This window comes from Rhamphochromis sp. 'chilingali', assembly GCF_963969265.1.
Source record: "Rhamphochromis sp. 'chilingali' genome assembly, chromosome: 8".
Classification (NCBI taxonomy): Eukaryota; Metazoa; Chordata; class Actinopteri; order Cichliformes; family Cichlidae; genus Rhamphochromis; species Rhamphochromis sp. 'chilingali'.
Genome location: NC_137935.1, coordinates 9,930,086 through 9,945,503, shown reverse-complemented (window position 1 = coordinate 9,945,503; position 15,418 = coordinate 9,930,086). Strand labels below are relative to the sequence as shown.

The window sequence follows — 15,418 nt, the reverse complement described above, 5'->3', positions numbered from 1 at the left end:
AAACAAAAGGCTTAAATACAGACATGAGGTGATCAGGGGAAGTGGCGACACATGGGGGAAAACAGCTGACAGACATAAACCTAATGACAGGACCAGGAGAGGAAAGCTAAATACAATGAACAAAGAACACATGACATTGTCAGAATAAAACAGGAAATGACAACACAACTTAACAGACCTAATGAAATAAATAGAAAACCCCAAAACATAGAAAACCCAGGAACAATAACTGCCTAAACTAAAGGCAAATAGGAAATAACACAAACTAATAACATATCAAAAAATACAAAGAAAACTCAGAGTGCTGGGTCGGAGACCCAGCCTGTGACACCCACACCTGTAAGGGGTAGTCATCCTGACACTTGAGATCTAACAAAATATCTAAAACGAAAGGAGATGATCAGCTGTGGCCTGCTGAGATTTGATGATTGACCAGAAAACTACTGGGCATACAACCTTCAGACGAGACGGGTAACAGCTACCTCGAGGTTCAAAAGAAAGAATGCAGTGCCTTTTCCTCCATTTTTCAGTTTTTGTCAAACTTGTGAATGAGGAAGCCAAAATTCGTAATGACCCCAATTTTAACTGTGTCACTGCTGCCAACACCAGCAACCCTAAAATTGAAAGGATGATACAACAGAAGTATCGTTCACCTGTTTCTGCTATGAGCACGGAAATATCAAGTGATGTGGGAGCCACACCTAACAACTTGGACCCCGATAAACAATCTCAACAATAATATATACAGAGAAAACCCAACAATCATATGACCCCCTATGAGCAAGCACTTTGGTGAGTGGGAAGGAAAAACATCCTTTTAACAGTAGAGATAGTGTCCATTTCCCGAAACCTAACTGGAAGCTGATTTCATAGAAGAGGGGCCTGGAAACTAAAGGCTCTCCCTCCCATTCTACTTTTAAATACTCTAGGAACAACAAGTAAGCCTGCAGTGCGACAGTGAAGTGCTCTAATGGGGTGATATGGTAATATAAGGTCATTAAGATAAGACGGGGACTGATTAATTAAGACCTTGTATGTGAGGAATAGGATTTTTAAGTTAAATTCTGGATTTTGTGAGTTAGCAGCACACTTCAGTATGTGGGTTGTATCTCTTTAAGATGGCGGCGCACAGTGTTGCAGTGGCTCACAGCACTCCTTCTCAGTACTCCTTTCTTTTATTTAGTTTGTATGTCCTTCTTATTTCTTTGTATTACGTGCATGGACGCTGGTGTAACAACAGGACAATTATAAACAATCACTGCTCCCCGAACCTAGAGTACATGTCAGTAAGATGCCAGCCTTTTTTTTTCTCTACTGAGAGAGCTAATGGTAGTGATCATCACGGCTGTGTATATTCCACCTGATGCCAACGTAAACACAGGGCTCTCTATCCTGCTGAACACCATTAACAAACAGCTGCGGGCCCACCCGGACGGTGTTCACGTAATTGCAGGTGACTTTAATAAGGCCAACATAAAGACTGTACTCCCAAAGTTCTATCGGCATGTCAAATGTCCCACTAGAGGAGAGAACACTCTAGACCAGGGGTAGGCAACGCCAGGCCTTGAGTGCCAGTGTCCTGCAGGTTTTAGATGTGTCCTTGATCCAACACAGCTGATTCAAATGGCTAAATTACCTCCTCAACATGTCTTGAAGTTCTCCAGGGGGCTGGTAATGAACTAATCATTTGATTCAGGTGTGTTGACCCAGGGTGAGATCTAAAACCTGCAGGACACCGGCACTCGAGGCCTGGCGTTGCCTACCCCTGCTCTAGACCATGTTTACTCCAACATCAAGCATGCATATAGAGCCATACCCCTCCTCCACCTCAGTCAGTCCGACCACCTCTCCCTCCTGCTCTCCCCCGCCTACACCCAGTGTTGCCAACTTAGCGACTTTGTCGCTATATTTAGCGAGTTTTCAGACCCCCCCCCTAGCGACTTTTTTTTCCCAAAAAGCAACTAGCAACTAATCTGGCGACTTTTTCTGGTGCTATTGGAGACTTATGATGACTTTTTGACATGAAAGCACGTATCTGTCTTACTCTCATCAAGCAGCGGGTGCTGCCGTGGGCACCTCGCCCATGCCAATGTGCTCACAGGCGGCAGGTAGTCCACACGCAGCAGTCCCCCCTAGCTGATGTCAGAGCAGGAGATATTCGCCCCTATGCGATTGTGGCAGGATGAATGTTATGTCTCGGTTCAACCCACTTTCGGCCTGGCACATTAGGGGGGCGCTAGCATAAATAGTGGCGATTTGAGCATTACTGGATCGCTAACCTGTGATCTCCTTTTTGGTCACCTGACTTCACTTGGTGTTGCAGAGATCATCTGTGGGTCAGCCTTCTGAAGCCTCCATCGCAGCTGGTAGGTGTTTACTCAGTGTAGTGCATACATTACCTTACTTGGTGGTAAACAGATATTGTTTTTAGGTCGTAGCTGTAGAAGCCTCCTATGAGCCACTCTGCTCATGATTCGTGACGCTGTTTACTCGGTACGTAATTCAGTTTGTTACGATCTCTGCCTTTCATTGTTCTTATAGTAAATACTTATTATGCTTTGCAGGGAGTGTGGGCCTTAGTTTTACACAACGCTACGCTAACTGAAGTGCTGCTGCTTTGCTTTTACCATCTGTTCCTGTTGCGAGGTTTATTTTCCTGCTGCTGCCAGCCTTTTAAAGTGGTGCCAAAAAGTGATTGTCTGCCAAAAACTGATTTCCAATGTTTCTCTGTGTTTTTTATGTGCAATATCTTTACGCATGTTCGTAAATAGACTTCGGTGAACAGGGTTTACAAAGGGGTTATATAGAGAATTAAAAAATTATCAGTTTTTCAAGTATTTTTACAACTCTGTGTTATTGTACTTACATTATAACCAATCCGGTCCTTTATCCCCACTTAAAATATTTTTACAGAACTATTATAATATTTGCTGACATTTCTGCTGTCCTCTTGGCTAACTTACTCTTACAAAACACATTTTTAATGTTAATGAGATTTTTTTAACTGCATAAATAAAGGTTATATAAAAGTCACTGCCAAAAACTGATTGCGGCTTCTACCTTGTTACACGAATGTTGTTTGTGGCTCAAGATGACTTTATGTCATCCATAAGGGATGCATTTGACATATGTTTTACATATTACAGCCCAACAAGTTACTTATAGCAGTTTAAATACGAGCAATAACTTTTTGGGAAATCCCGGAAATCAGTTTTTGGCAGACAATCACTTTTTGGCACAACACCGGCTACGGGAGTCGGCTGGCGTACAGTTGGGTTATCCCCCAGCGCTGCATATTAGTTTTGTTGTAATATATTATAATATTCTTTTTTTTCTTTTATTCAGATGCGGAGGGCTGACGTGGAGGAGACTGGGGGCGCCTTGGTGGTGGGAACTTTTGAGTGTTACACACCTGTCTTCTTTTAGTTTATTAGCGTCAGTGGGTGATAGTTTGCTGCACCGGTGTATTGGTGAGTTTTCTTTTTTTTGAGTTGGTGCGTGGCATCCCGGCCCCTCCACTGGTAAACCTCGGCTCTGAATACCTTTTTTTAAGCACATTTGTACATTGATATTTATGATTGTGCTTTTATATGTTGTTTTAAATAATTATTAATAAATTGTCAAACTGTTTTATCATTGAATCTCATCTCTGTACTGAGTATAGCAAACCTAAGTGCCTTCTTGGTGATTAGTGTTACTTCCAGTATTTCCTGGGTGAAATTCCCAGGGTGTCATTGTCTTTTAAACTGTGAAGAGTATTTACTTTATTCCCACCTCGTGCTGCCACACATACAAACTGCAAAATCAATCGCACATGAGCGAAGCCACTGCTGACTTTGTCTGAAGCTGTCTGATGAGGCTTGCTATGTCCATTTTGATGGTTTATGGTTAAAAATGTTCTTCTTTTACTGTTACTTTTTATGAATCACAAGGTTTAAAACTACTTAAAAAGACAAAACACACACACACACACACACACACAGTCTGAAAAAATTTAAAATTAACATTAAAAAAAACCCCAATAATTGCTAAAAGATTGGTTGTTGTTTTTTAGGACAGCCAATAGCGATTTTCCTTACTGAGGAGTTGGCAGCACTGCCTACACACCCCTCAGACGCAGTGCCAGGCCCACCACAAAGACTGTTACAACCTGGCCTGAAAATGCTCTCTCCAAACTACAGGACTGCTTCACACAGACAGACTGGGACATATTTGAAGACCAGGAACTAGAAACTTTCACAGGATCAGTACTGGTCTATATCAAGTTCTGTATTGCAAATGTGACTGTGGACAAAAGCATTCGGGTTTTCCCAAACCAAAAACCCTGGATGACCAGCGAGATCAGCTCACTCCTCAATGCCCACAATGTCGCCTTCTGATCGACAGAGCTCTGTACGGGGCTGTTTGAGCTAACCTGAAAACGGGAATTAAAGAAGCCAAGACAGACCACAAAAGAAACATAGGAGTCCCACCTGTCCAGCAACAACACACAGGAGGTGTGGCAGGGAATACGAGACATCGTAAACCACAGAGGCAGCATTGTGAAAACAGAAAACCTGAGTGTGCAGCGGGCAGAGGAAATAAACAGCTTCTTTGCCCGCTTTGAAACAACGCAACAGCAGCACTCATCTGCTTTAGCCCCGCTCCCATCCGTATCCTCACCTGGTTCCTGCACCGCTCCATTCACTGTAACGGAACACGATGTCAGACGTGTGCCCCTAGCAGTGAACCCCAGGTGCTAAGAGCATATGCCCACCAGCTCACCCTCATCTTCAATCTCTCACTGGACCAGGCAGCCATCCCATCCTGTCTAAAATCATCCACAATCATCCCAGTACCGAAGAGGTCTCCCATCACCAGCCTGATTGATTACCACCCTGTGGCCCTCACGCCGGTAATCATGAAATGCTTTGAGAGACTAGTCCTTCAGCAAATCAAGGATTACCTCCCCCCAGAATTCGACCTCCACCAGTTTGAATACCGTGCAAACAGATCCATAGAAGACGCCATCGCCATAGCCCTCCACTCTATGCTGAGTCACCTAGAAAAGCGGCAAAGCTACGTCCGAATGCTCTTTGTGGACTACAGCTCAGCCTTTAATACAATCATCCCACACATCCTCATCACCAAACTGGTTACTCTTGGCCTCCCCCCTTTCACATGTGCCTGGATAAAGGACTTTCTCACAAACCAGCCCCAGACTGTAAGACTCAGCACTCATCTCTCATCCATTCGCACACTGAGCACCGGCTCCCCACAGGGTTGTGTGCTGAGCCCCCTCCTGTATTCTCTCTACACCCACGACTGCAGTTCGACCCACAACAACAATCTCATCATGAAGTTTGCTGATGACACCATGGTAGTCAGACTCATCTCAAAGGGAGACGAGGCAGAATACAGAGAGGAAGTCCTGAAGTTGGCAGTCGGCTGCCCTCTCCCCTCCCTGATGGACATTTATTCCTCCCACTGCCTCAGCAGAGCAGTAAACATCATCAAGGATAGTTCCCACCTCTCCTCCATACCTTCTTCATCTCCTCCATACCTGCTTCATGCCCTGGGGGACGGGGCTATGGCTCCCCACACTCCCTAGCAGATCGTTACATGGAGAAACCTTTGGAATACAAGCATGTTGATCCACACAGGTGTACACACGGGTGTTCACAGACGCGGACTACACCTTTCTTGGCTGCTGCCTCAAAGAACTTTGTGCGCTGTCTATCTTGCATGCTGCACAATAGCGTTTAATATTTAGTATCTACTGTTATCTACTGTTAGCTAGTTGATTGTGATGGTGCTGTATTCATTATGTTGCTCTTTTTTTGTTTGCTTTCTCTTGTTTTTTTTCTCCATACAAGTGATCCAGGTGTTTTGTTTTTTCTTTCTTTCTTCCCCATTTCTCACCGTCTCTTCTCCCCTCTGTTTTTCTTTCTCTCCCTCTCTTTCTTTCATTCTTTCTTTCATCCCCCAGTCATGTCTGTCCCGTTTGTAGCAACCGAAATAATTACATAATTATAATAAAGGTCAATCAAATGGACCAATATGGCAAGGCCATGATGATCCACTTGGTAAAATAAATCCGCTTGGCATCTTTCTTGGCCTTAAGACAACAATTCTGATGGCTAAAGATCCAAACAGGACAACAAAAAGGATAGTTCCCACCCTGGTTTCAACATGTTCAGCCTGCTTCCCTCAGGGAAGCACTACAGGTGCATCAGCAAAAAAAACCCACAGACTGAAAAACAGTTTCTTCCCAAAGGCCATAACCACCCTGAACTCACACATGCATCGATAACACAGCCCCCAACCCACCCCACCCCCCAATTTTTCCCATTTCCTCTATGAACAACCACTGTGCAATAACAAATTCTATGTGCAATAACCCAACTGTATATACATAACACTATTTATTACATATTAGTTTTAAAAAGTGGTTTGTATATTTGTACATTTTATATATTTTTCTCTGTTAATACTGTTCATATGTATATAGTGCTGCAGAACTGTGCCCCCTTGCATGTTTGCACTGAGTAGGAGATGCTCTGTATCTCCTTGTACAACTGTATAGTAACAATAAAGACATTCTGTCACAGTCCTGGGTCGGTGACCCAGTGTTTTTGTACTTTTACTTTTGATACTTTTATGCAAGTATGGAACATTTTGTGTTTCAGAATTTAATTGTGTACGAAAGTTATCTTCAAGATTTTTGCATTAAATGTGACTTCTCACCTAAATAGCGTTTAAAAGTTCACAAATCACCAAACAAGATTTAGAAAGTCCATATATGAATATTTTAATATTTCAATGCAATTCAGTTTTATTTATATAGCGCCAAATCACAACAACAGTCACCTCAAGGCACTTCATATTGTAAGGTATTTCTGCCCATTATTTTTACAAGTAAGTGTATTCACAGTTCACAAGGCTCTAACCAGCTGTGTTAATCTTCCTGAATATCTTAAACATCTTACTTTTAATTTCCTTTGTCCTGAGACAATACACAAAAGGATTTACAAGAGATGGACCGAGGATGGTGCCAATCAATAAACCCTGGCGTTCTTCAAGAGTTAATACCACACCAAACCTGGTCAAGATAACAATGATAAACTGTGGACAGTATAAACATGATACACAAATCAGGTGACTCACAAGAGTGCTTCCCATTTTCTTTTTGTCATTATTTGATAATATTTTCACAAAAAATAAGATCCCACAATATGAAAGACAAATGAAAGTGAATGTGAAAAATGACACAAAAAATGATAGAATGGCAACTTGGTTGAAATATTTCTCTGGGTTAACACAAGTGGTTCGCATAACTGCACCATAGTCACAGAAAGTGTACCTAAGCCTCAAAAAGCAGTGAGGGAGCGGTGTAGCTGTTACAGGTGGAAAAAGTGCAAAACTACAGGCAACAATCCACACAATGTATGTAAATACTAGTGTACGTGTATTTGTTAAATAACTATGATACTGAAGAGGATAGATTATAGCAATTAATCGATCAAATGCCATAATTGTTAAAGACAACATCTCCATTGTTGCTCCCACCTGGTAAACATACATTTGAATTATACACTCCACGTATGATATGGTATTAACACCAGCAAGTAGAACCCCGATCATTGTTGGAGTGGAACTAGAGGTATAAAGTATGTCAACAACGGCAAGATTGCAAATCAGAAGATACATTGGTTTGTGTAACTGCTTGTCAGAAACAATGAAGATGATATTGACCAAACTTGCAAAAACAGCTAATAAATAGGTTATCAGCATAACCACACCAACTGCTACAGGCCTTTTGACTGTGTCAAAACCACCTATAATAAAATAAGTTAGTTTGATTGAAGCATTCTGTAAAGACATATTTAACAAAAATAATTAAATTACAAAAGGTTTCAAGATGTAGTTGAAGAAGTAAAAATATGCCGAAAATCGTTAACAGTGATAAACAGTTGTAAAAAAACAAAACAAAAACTGTTATAAGCCTTCTAAACCCAAACAGGTTTGGGTTAACTACACAACAGTGCTTTCACGTTTTAAGTCTCACAACAACAGGAAGTCTTAACTTGGCAGCTCCCTCATCCAATCACGCTGGATATCAAGTCTCTGTGTTTACATATCACCAGAGACTGCAGATTACATGATGTATGATGTCACCCCCACCCTCCAAAACCAATGATAGATGAGGATTGAAGGAAATTGCCGTCCCGGGTTTCCTCCGTGGCGTGAGCGATAAGCAGAGTTTTGTCCTTTCCTTATAAGATTCCTAATTATTTAAAGTAACACTCAGGTATGCCATTCAGCGTGTTAGTACGAGCTCGGGAGCAGCTTGGGAGAACAAGAAAACAGAGACTGCTTTAGGTTGCCTTCCCAATCGACTCAAAGGTTTATTTGATACACAGCAGTTTATATAGAGGAAAAAAAGGTTCGTGTGTCAGCAAGTTCTCAGTTCAAACCAGTACAGACCAAATAAGGAAATGTCTTCCTGCCTTGTGAGCAAAGAAGTATCCTGTGTGTAGTTTATCAGTTCAGCTACAATTTATGATCATCCCAGCAAAATACACAGAATACAGAGTTCTTTCATTAGTGAATTCTGAAACAAACCACCTAGCCTTTAACGAGCCTCCTTCTAAGAGATAAGGAAGGGAGGATGGGAGTAAGGAAGTGGTCTCGTCTCTGTGGTGTTTTCGACCTTGGGGTACCAGCTTGTGAGTCTTACACATTAATTCTTGGGTCACAGAGAAAGAGAAAAACAACTATTAAATGGGCCTTATTGAGTATAAAACAATCTCCTGTAAATGCTAACCGTGGTATCAAAATATCATAACAGTTCTCTCCTTTTATCATGAAATGATAACATAGTATAAAGACAGAATGTAATAACATAATATAAAGACAAATCATAACTGTAACTGGTCCTTCGAGCAAGCTTAATATCAAAAATTCTGAGAGCGTATACATGGTATCACACAACAGACAATAATCATCGAAAACATGCTGCAACGGTTACAAAGGCTACAATTAGTTCCTTCCATCTTCCAAACGTGTCCTGTAGCCACTTATGTAGCCACTGACCGTGGCCTGTATTGGCAATTAGTTCTATCTGCAATGCTTCAAGTTTATTCATAGCTTGTGTGAATGAACCGTTAGGGGCGGTGTTATTGGGAATGAAAGTACAGCATACATCAACGGTTACTAAACCACAGGTACCGGTCCAATTAACAGGTAAAGCTAATCTAAGAGTATTATTGCACATCCAATAAGCATGTGGGATTGCTCTAGTTAGGCGCGTGACCATGTGTGATTTAACTAACTCCCCCCAGTCAGTGTCATTTAAGACACCCTCTGGGGGAACAATGATCGATTCTCTGCTCGAACTTGAACTGTGTGTGTGTTCCTCCAGATATGATACAACTTCAGCCACAGAGACAGCTAGCCATGTCTCATTACAGCGTGCACCTGGGGAGTCAGAGAAGAATGTATAGTTATCCTTTGTATAATCTATGTGTGTGTCTGGGCCAGTTAACTTTAGTCTGCGCAGACATATCATGCTAGTATTAAAATGGAGAGGGATCTATCCTAAGGGCAGTGAGGGTTTTAACCTATTCTTAGGGCGTTTCATTGGGGCGCAGGTCCCTGCGGTGTCATTAGATAACTTCAATAATTCGCCTAATGGAGTCTCAGGGTTAGTTGGTGTGTGTGTGTGTCTAAGTAGGCAGTCGAGAGGGCTCAGAGTCAACTGTAAAGCGTCTTTAAGGAGAGCATTATCTCCGCCGATTTCCTCTAGTCCCTCAGTGAGGGGGAAACCGGATATGGGGTATCCTACTATTACCTGTTCTGGATTAGCCTTTGAACAGACATAACAGTTACTGTTTCCTAAATCACGAGCGGCTGTTCTGGCATTTTCATACCAGGCGTTAGCTCCTGTTCTAGAGGGTGCATAAAATGGTTCATTAGTGGCGTCTATGTTGCTATTTACTGATTTTAGGGAACGTGAGGAGTGCATTAAGTAGGTGTCTTGCAAAATAGAGCATGAGGTATAGTCAGCAAAATATGACCTGCAGAAATATGAACATGGTTGCAGTCTACAATACAAAATAGCAAAGAGAAATCCTAAGGTTAATGCGATAGATATGATAAATAACCTAAATATATAAGAAAGACAGTTCTTCAGTCGTCTTCTGGCCTGGTCCCAGGTTCGAGAGACACTGAATACGCGCCGTATGATGACAATGGGCATTTCATTTTCTCCATTATCAGGATGGAATGAGTCTGGCTTTATCAGGTTAGACATCATGTGGTACTTTTGGCTTTCTGTTCCTGCTGGATGTTTGAGTACCTTGTTGTTGTTCTTTCAGACGTTGTGTGTTAATCAGTGATTGCGTGTGTGTATGTAACTTTTGGATCCGGGCGCTGGCTCGCCTGAGATGTCATCTACCCGTGTGTGTTTATTTGCTCTAGTTCCGGGCGCTGGCTCGCCGGAGATGTCGTCTGCTTGATCCGACGCCTGAGATGGTCCGATTGGGCTGGTCTTAACCCTGCTGGCATGAATCCACTGAGGTTGTCCGTCCGTAAGGATGCTGGTTCTTCGTCACTGCCAGTACAGTCTGGGGCTGGAACACGCGCGGCCTCCCAGAGAGTCCTTGGTTTTAGTGGCTTCTCCAACATGCATCTCCTTGTCTCCACTGGTGGAACTGTGGAGGGGAAAGGCTGAGAGAGACAAACTTTCTGATAGTTATTATTCAGTTTTTCTACCAGGTTGTGAACATCAGTGGACAATGCAATATACATCACCTTCTACTAGCGGTGCCCCTCTGGAAGCTGACCATGGTGTTGGAAATAGTCTTATTTCAAATGGAAATAATTTGGTTACTGCAGATGGAGTCATTCTAATCTCACACAGGACTTGAGGAAGTAATTTGACCCAGGTCATTAAAGTTTTAGCACACTTTTGAATTACTTCTAATGTGAATGAAGATCCTCTATCACTGTTAATCTGGTGAGGTATTCCGAATCTGGGTATTATTTCATTGCTCAACTTTTGACAGACTACTTCTGCAGTTTCTTTTGAGGTTGGATAAGCTTCTACTCATTTACTAAATTGATCCACTATTACCAGTAAGTACTTGATGCTTCCTTGCGCTGGCATATGTGTAAAATCAATTTGTAATGTATGAAATGGAAAATCTGGTTGTGGTAAATGCTGATGTTTTGCTTTTGAGCTACCTGCATTAGTTCGCGCACATGTTAGACAGGTTGCTAATATGCTTTTTACTGCATGCAATGTTTTCTCAATTACAAATCTTGATTTTATTGCCCCTATTACCCCTCTTTGTCCGACATGACTCACACAGTGAAAATGTCGGGCAAGGACTGGCATCAGGGAATATGGGAGGGCAATCAAACCCTTAAGATTTTGGATAAGCCATCTCTGTCATCTAAGGTACAGTCATTATTCTCCCAATAGGTGTAATCACATGCAGAGGCTTGCTCTTGTATGAATTTTAAATCAACATTTGTTCCTAAATAGTCTGGGAGTTTAACAAGTGACAGCTGTAGGGGCACAGATAATACTTCCTGCGGAGGTGGGAGCTGTGATGCAGCTGCAGCCTTGGCTGTCACGTCTGCTAAGGCATTACCTGTTGCTTCGTCTGTGTCAGCTGTACTGTGTCCTTTCGTTTTTACAACTGCAACGGCCGATGGTAGCTGTATAGCCTGAAAAAGTCTTTGAACAAAATCAGAATTTAGCAATTTATTTTCCATCAGCAGATCTAAATCCTCTTTGTCTCCACAATGTGCCAAAGTCATGCACAACGCCAAATGCATAGCGGCTGTCTGCGTAAATTGTCACATGCTTATCCAAATGTAGCTCACAGGCGCGTATTAAAGCCATGAGCTCTGCTTTTTGTGCTGAGTGAAATGGTAATGAGTGAGCCTCTAGTATGATGTCAGGCACTGTTACCACTGAATAGCCACAAAGAAATGAGTTGTCACTCGGCCTTGAACAGGACCCGTCCACATAAACCGTGGCTGAGTCTGGGATAGGTGTTTGCTCTAAATCTGGACGTGGTGCTGTGGATTCCTGTATACGTGTCATGCAGTCATGAACGTCAAGCCTGTCTGAGCCATCCTGTCGGTCAGAAGAACACAGCATAGGATCAATAAATGTGCTGGCGAATTGGGTGTGCTGCTCGCTTTTATAGTGAGATTTGCATATGTTGTGTAGTTATGTTTGCTAGAATGGTCGTGACCTGGTGATTGGTGTGTAGAATAGTGTCATGTGAGAGTGTGAGCTTCTCGCAGTCCCTTATCATGATAGAGCAAGCTGCTACTGCCCTCAGGCAGGCCGGCATTCCTGAACAATTCAGGCAGCACCTTTGAGTGGCGGAGGTCAGCACTCCCTGTAATGCATTGAAAGAGGCAGTCATTTCTGTGGACCACAGTATTCGAGGAGGCTTGTCTTTTTTTTACAACAGTCACGCAGAATGTGGTCATGAAAAGAACAGTCTGGTATCCACTGTCTGCAATAGTTCACCATGCCCAGGAAGGACAACATTTCCTTCTGTGTAGTGGGACGAGGGACAGAGGTCACAGCTTTGACCCTGTCTGCAGTCATGGAACGTTTTCCGTGAGACAGTGTGAATCCCAAATATTGAACAGAAGTCTGACAGTACTGCATTTTCTTTGCTGATGCTTTGTGGCCAGTCTTTTGGAGGTGCTGGAGAAGCATGTGTGTAGCAGTTTGACATAGTTTTTCACTCGGAGCACAGAGGAGGAGGTCATCCACATGTGGATCAGGGTGCAGCCCTGGAGGAGTGAAGCACCATTGAGAAAGCAGCAGAGCTGTCTATCATGCCTTGGGGCAAACGAGTCCAAGTGTACTGCTTATTTCTATGTGTGAATGCAAATAACGGCTGTGTGTCTTACTGAGAAAAAGGAGCGGAGCATAAATCCACCACGGTAAAGTGTGTATGCAAAGCATGTCAATATGCTGTGAACATCTGAAACGAGAGGTGGCAGAGGAATGTTGACTGCATTAATTTGCCTTAAGTCTTGTATGAAACGCCATACGCCAGGTTTGTTAGGCTTTGGCACAGGATTGACAGGAGTATTATATGGAGATACTGTAGGCTTTATTACTCCTGTAGTCTCTAAATCTCCTATCATGACATCTAGGGCTGCGGCTTTTTCGGCAGAAATGGGATGTTGCTTGACATATACTGGCTTGTTGTGTTTTAATAGGTGTACGTGATAAAGTGTACAGTCAATAAATCCTATATCATTCTCACTTTTAGACCACAATGTCATATTCTGGTATTCAGCTGGCAATGTAACTGCAGAAATAGTACAGTGGATAGGGTAGGTTAGATCTATGTGACGACATGGTGTAGTTATGTCATAACCTATGTCTGAGTTATGTGACAAAATCACTGTTTGACCTTCACTTGTGTGAGCAGTTATCATGTTGTTGAAAAGTGTGAGAGAAACAAAAGTGTGGCTCCCAGTCATGGGATTACCTGTTAGTGGCGTCTGTACACGTTTTTTTGGCACAGTGTGTGACATAGAGTACCGGACAAAAAGGATGTTGAGTTCATTCTCTGCTGAGGGTCCAGCTGACACAGAGGATGTTCCTTCTCCATCATGTCGGTACATAGGGCAGAGAAAACATAAGCTGTTATCAGTGTCAGCAAACATTTCACACTTTGTGTTAAATTAAATACACAAATTCATTTTTACTCTGGGTGTCTGCGGCTGCTGGAAAACTGAGCTAAATTTGCACCTCTAGCTTGTCCAACAGTGCATAAAGCGTTTTATGAATACTAGGATAGATTCATCAGGCTTCTGTTTACACATAGTTACTGCATTTAAGTCAATTTTGTCTCTGGACATTGTTAGCAGGAATTTCTTTAGATTCTTAAAGAAATCGGTGATTTTGTCATTATTTACCCACAAAAACTCTGCAGTTGTGGATGCTTTATCATGCTTTGGGTCTAATTCACCTATCTCTCTTATGAGTTGTGACTCGGTTACTCCAGGAATGCATTGCATGCAAGACTAGCTTTTCCCGCAGTAGATTTATTTTCTTTGCTAGAGCCTGCACTAGTTTTATTTGATGTTAAAGTATCTACGCCTGGTTCCGGTCCTTTTGTCCATAGCGGTAACATTTGATGCATCACGTCGCGGCATTCTATCATATTTTCTACAGGACTTTTTAAGCAGACTACTTTTCTTATCACAAATGATATTCAACATTTCTACTGACCTGTTTTCTGGCGATAATCGTTCGGGATAAGGCTCCGAAAAGAGATTAGAATGCATTGTACTCACAGTCCGTAAGTTGTAAACAAAGTCAGTCACATAAGCACTTCCGCATGTTCTGGATACGTAATCATGGAAGTCTTCGCCGATTCGTGGACGTGGGTTACACGTAACTGGAAATGGGAGTCGTACTGAGCCGTTATTTGAGACTTTATTTTGTATTTTATTAATTTTTGGTTTTACAGGTACTTTAGATTTTTTATCGGACCTGTCTGTGGTCTTTGAATAATTCTGACCCATGTTCAGTGATTTCCAGAGGGGTTTACACGCTAGGAGGATTTATGTTAGTATTTTCGCTGCGGCACAGCTGAGGTCACTTTAAATTTATTGCTAGCAATTTTTTGTTTGTGTGAGCAACTCTCACTTAGCGAGCAACTTCTCGCTTAACGAGCAACTTCTCGTAAAACAACAGGCAACTTCCTGTGTCTTTCTGCTTTTAATTTACTGCTTTTAACCCTTGTATGGTAATCGGGTCTGTGAGACCCGTTTTCAGTTTTCTTTCGTTTTTTTTTTTTTTTTTAACAAAATTAAATTTAATTATTTACTAGCTTTCTGTGAGTGAGCAACTTCTCACTTTTTAACGTACGTTTCAAGATAACAGGCAACTTCCTGTGTCACTCTTTGGTGAGCAACTTCTCACTTAACGAGAAGTATTTAAGACAACAGGCAACTTTCTGTGTCACTTTTTCTGAGTGAGCAACTTCTCACTTTTTAACGTACGTTTAATTAAACAATTAATTATTATTATTATTATTATTTTTTTTTTTTTTAAACAAAATTAAAATATTCAAGACAACAGGCAACTTCCTGTGTCCACCAACACCACACAAGGGTTAATCTACTTTATTCGGGGACTGAGGAAGTCGTCAGTGTATCTCTCTGGATCACTAAGTGAAACTTCGTCAGCATATCCCGTTTTTTTTATGGATCGATCACTGAGAGAGGTATAATACGGTCTTTATATAAATATGAAAGACGTGTATTTACCTTCTGTCAGCCATCCCACTTCTGACACCAAAATTGAAGGAAATTGCCGTCCCGGGTTTCCTCCGTGGCGTGAGCGATAAGCAGAGTTTTGTCCTTTCCTTATAAGATTCCT

The 15,418-nt window shown here is 42.0% G+C and overlaps 1 protein-coding gene and 1 long non-coding RNA gene across 3 annotated transcripts; both read right to left on the bottom strand.

Annotated features, from left to right (window-relative positions):
- Positions 1-6,924: 6,924 nt before the first annotated feature.
- Positions 6,925-7,773, bottom strand: LOC308401055 (olfactory receptor 2AT4-like; the record flags this gene model as incomplete). The annotated part of the gene is made up of 2 exons (XM_080889115.1): positions 6,925-7,104; positions 7,549-7,773. 2 exons carry the CDS (start codon positions 7,771-7,773, stop codon positions 6,925-6,927), a joined length of 405 nt encoding a protein of 134 aa, XP_080745241.1.
- A 5,702-nt stretch (positions 7,774-13,475) lies between these two features.
- On the bottom strand, positions 13,476-15,014 carry LOC308401491. 2 transcript variants are annotated; one of them, XR_013972580.1, is made up of 2 exons: positions 14,264-15,014; positions 13,476-13,631 (listed from the first exon to the last, which is right to left on the bottom strand). It is a non-coding gene; the product is annotated as an uncharacterized lncRNA (long non-coding RNA). The 2 variants fall into 2 exon arrangements; XR_013972581.1 differs by having other exon boundaries at positions 14,329-15,014.
- Positions 15,015-15,418: the final 404 nt, after the last annotated feature.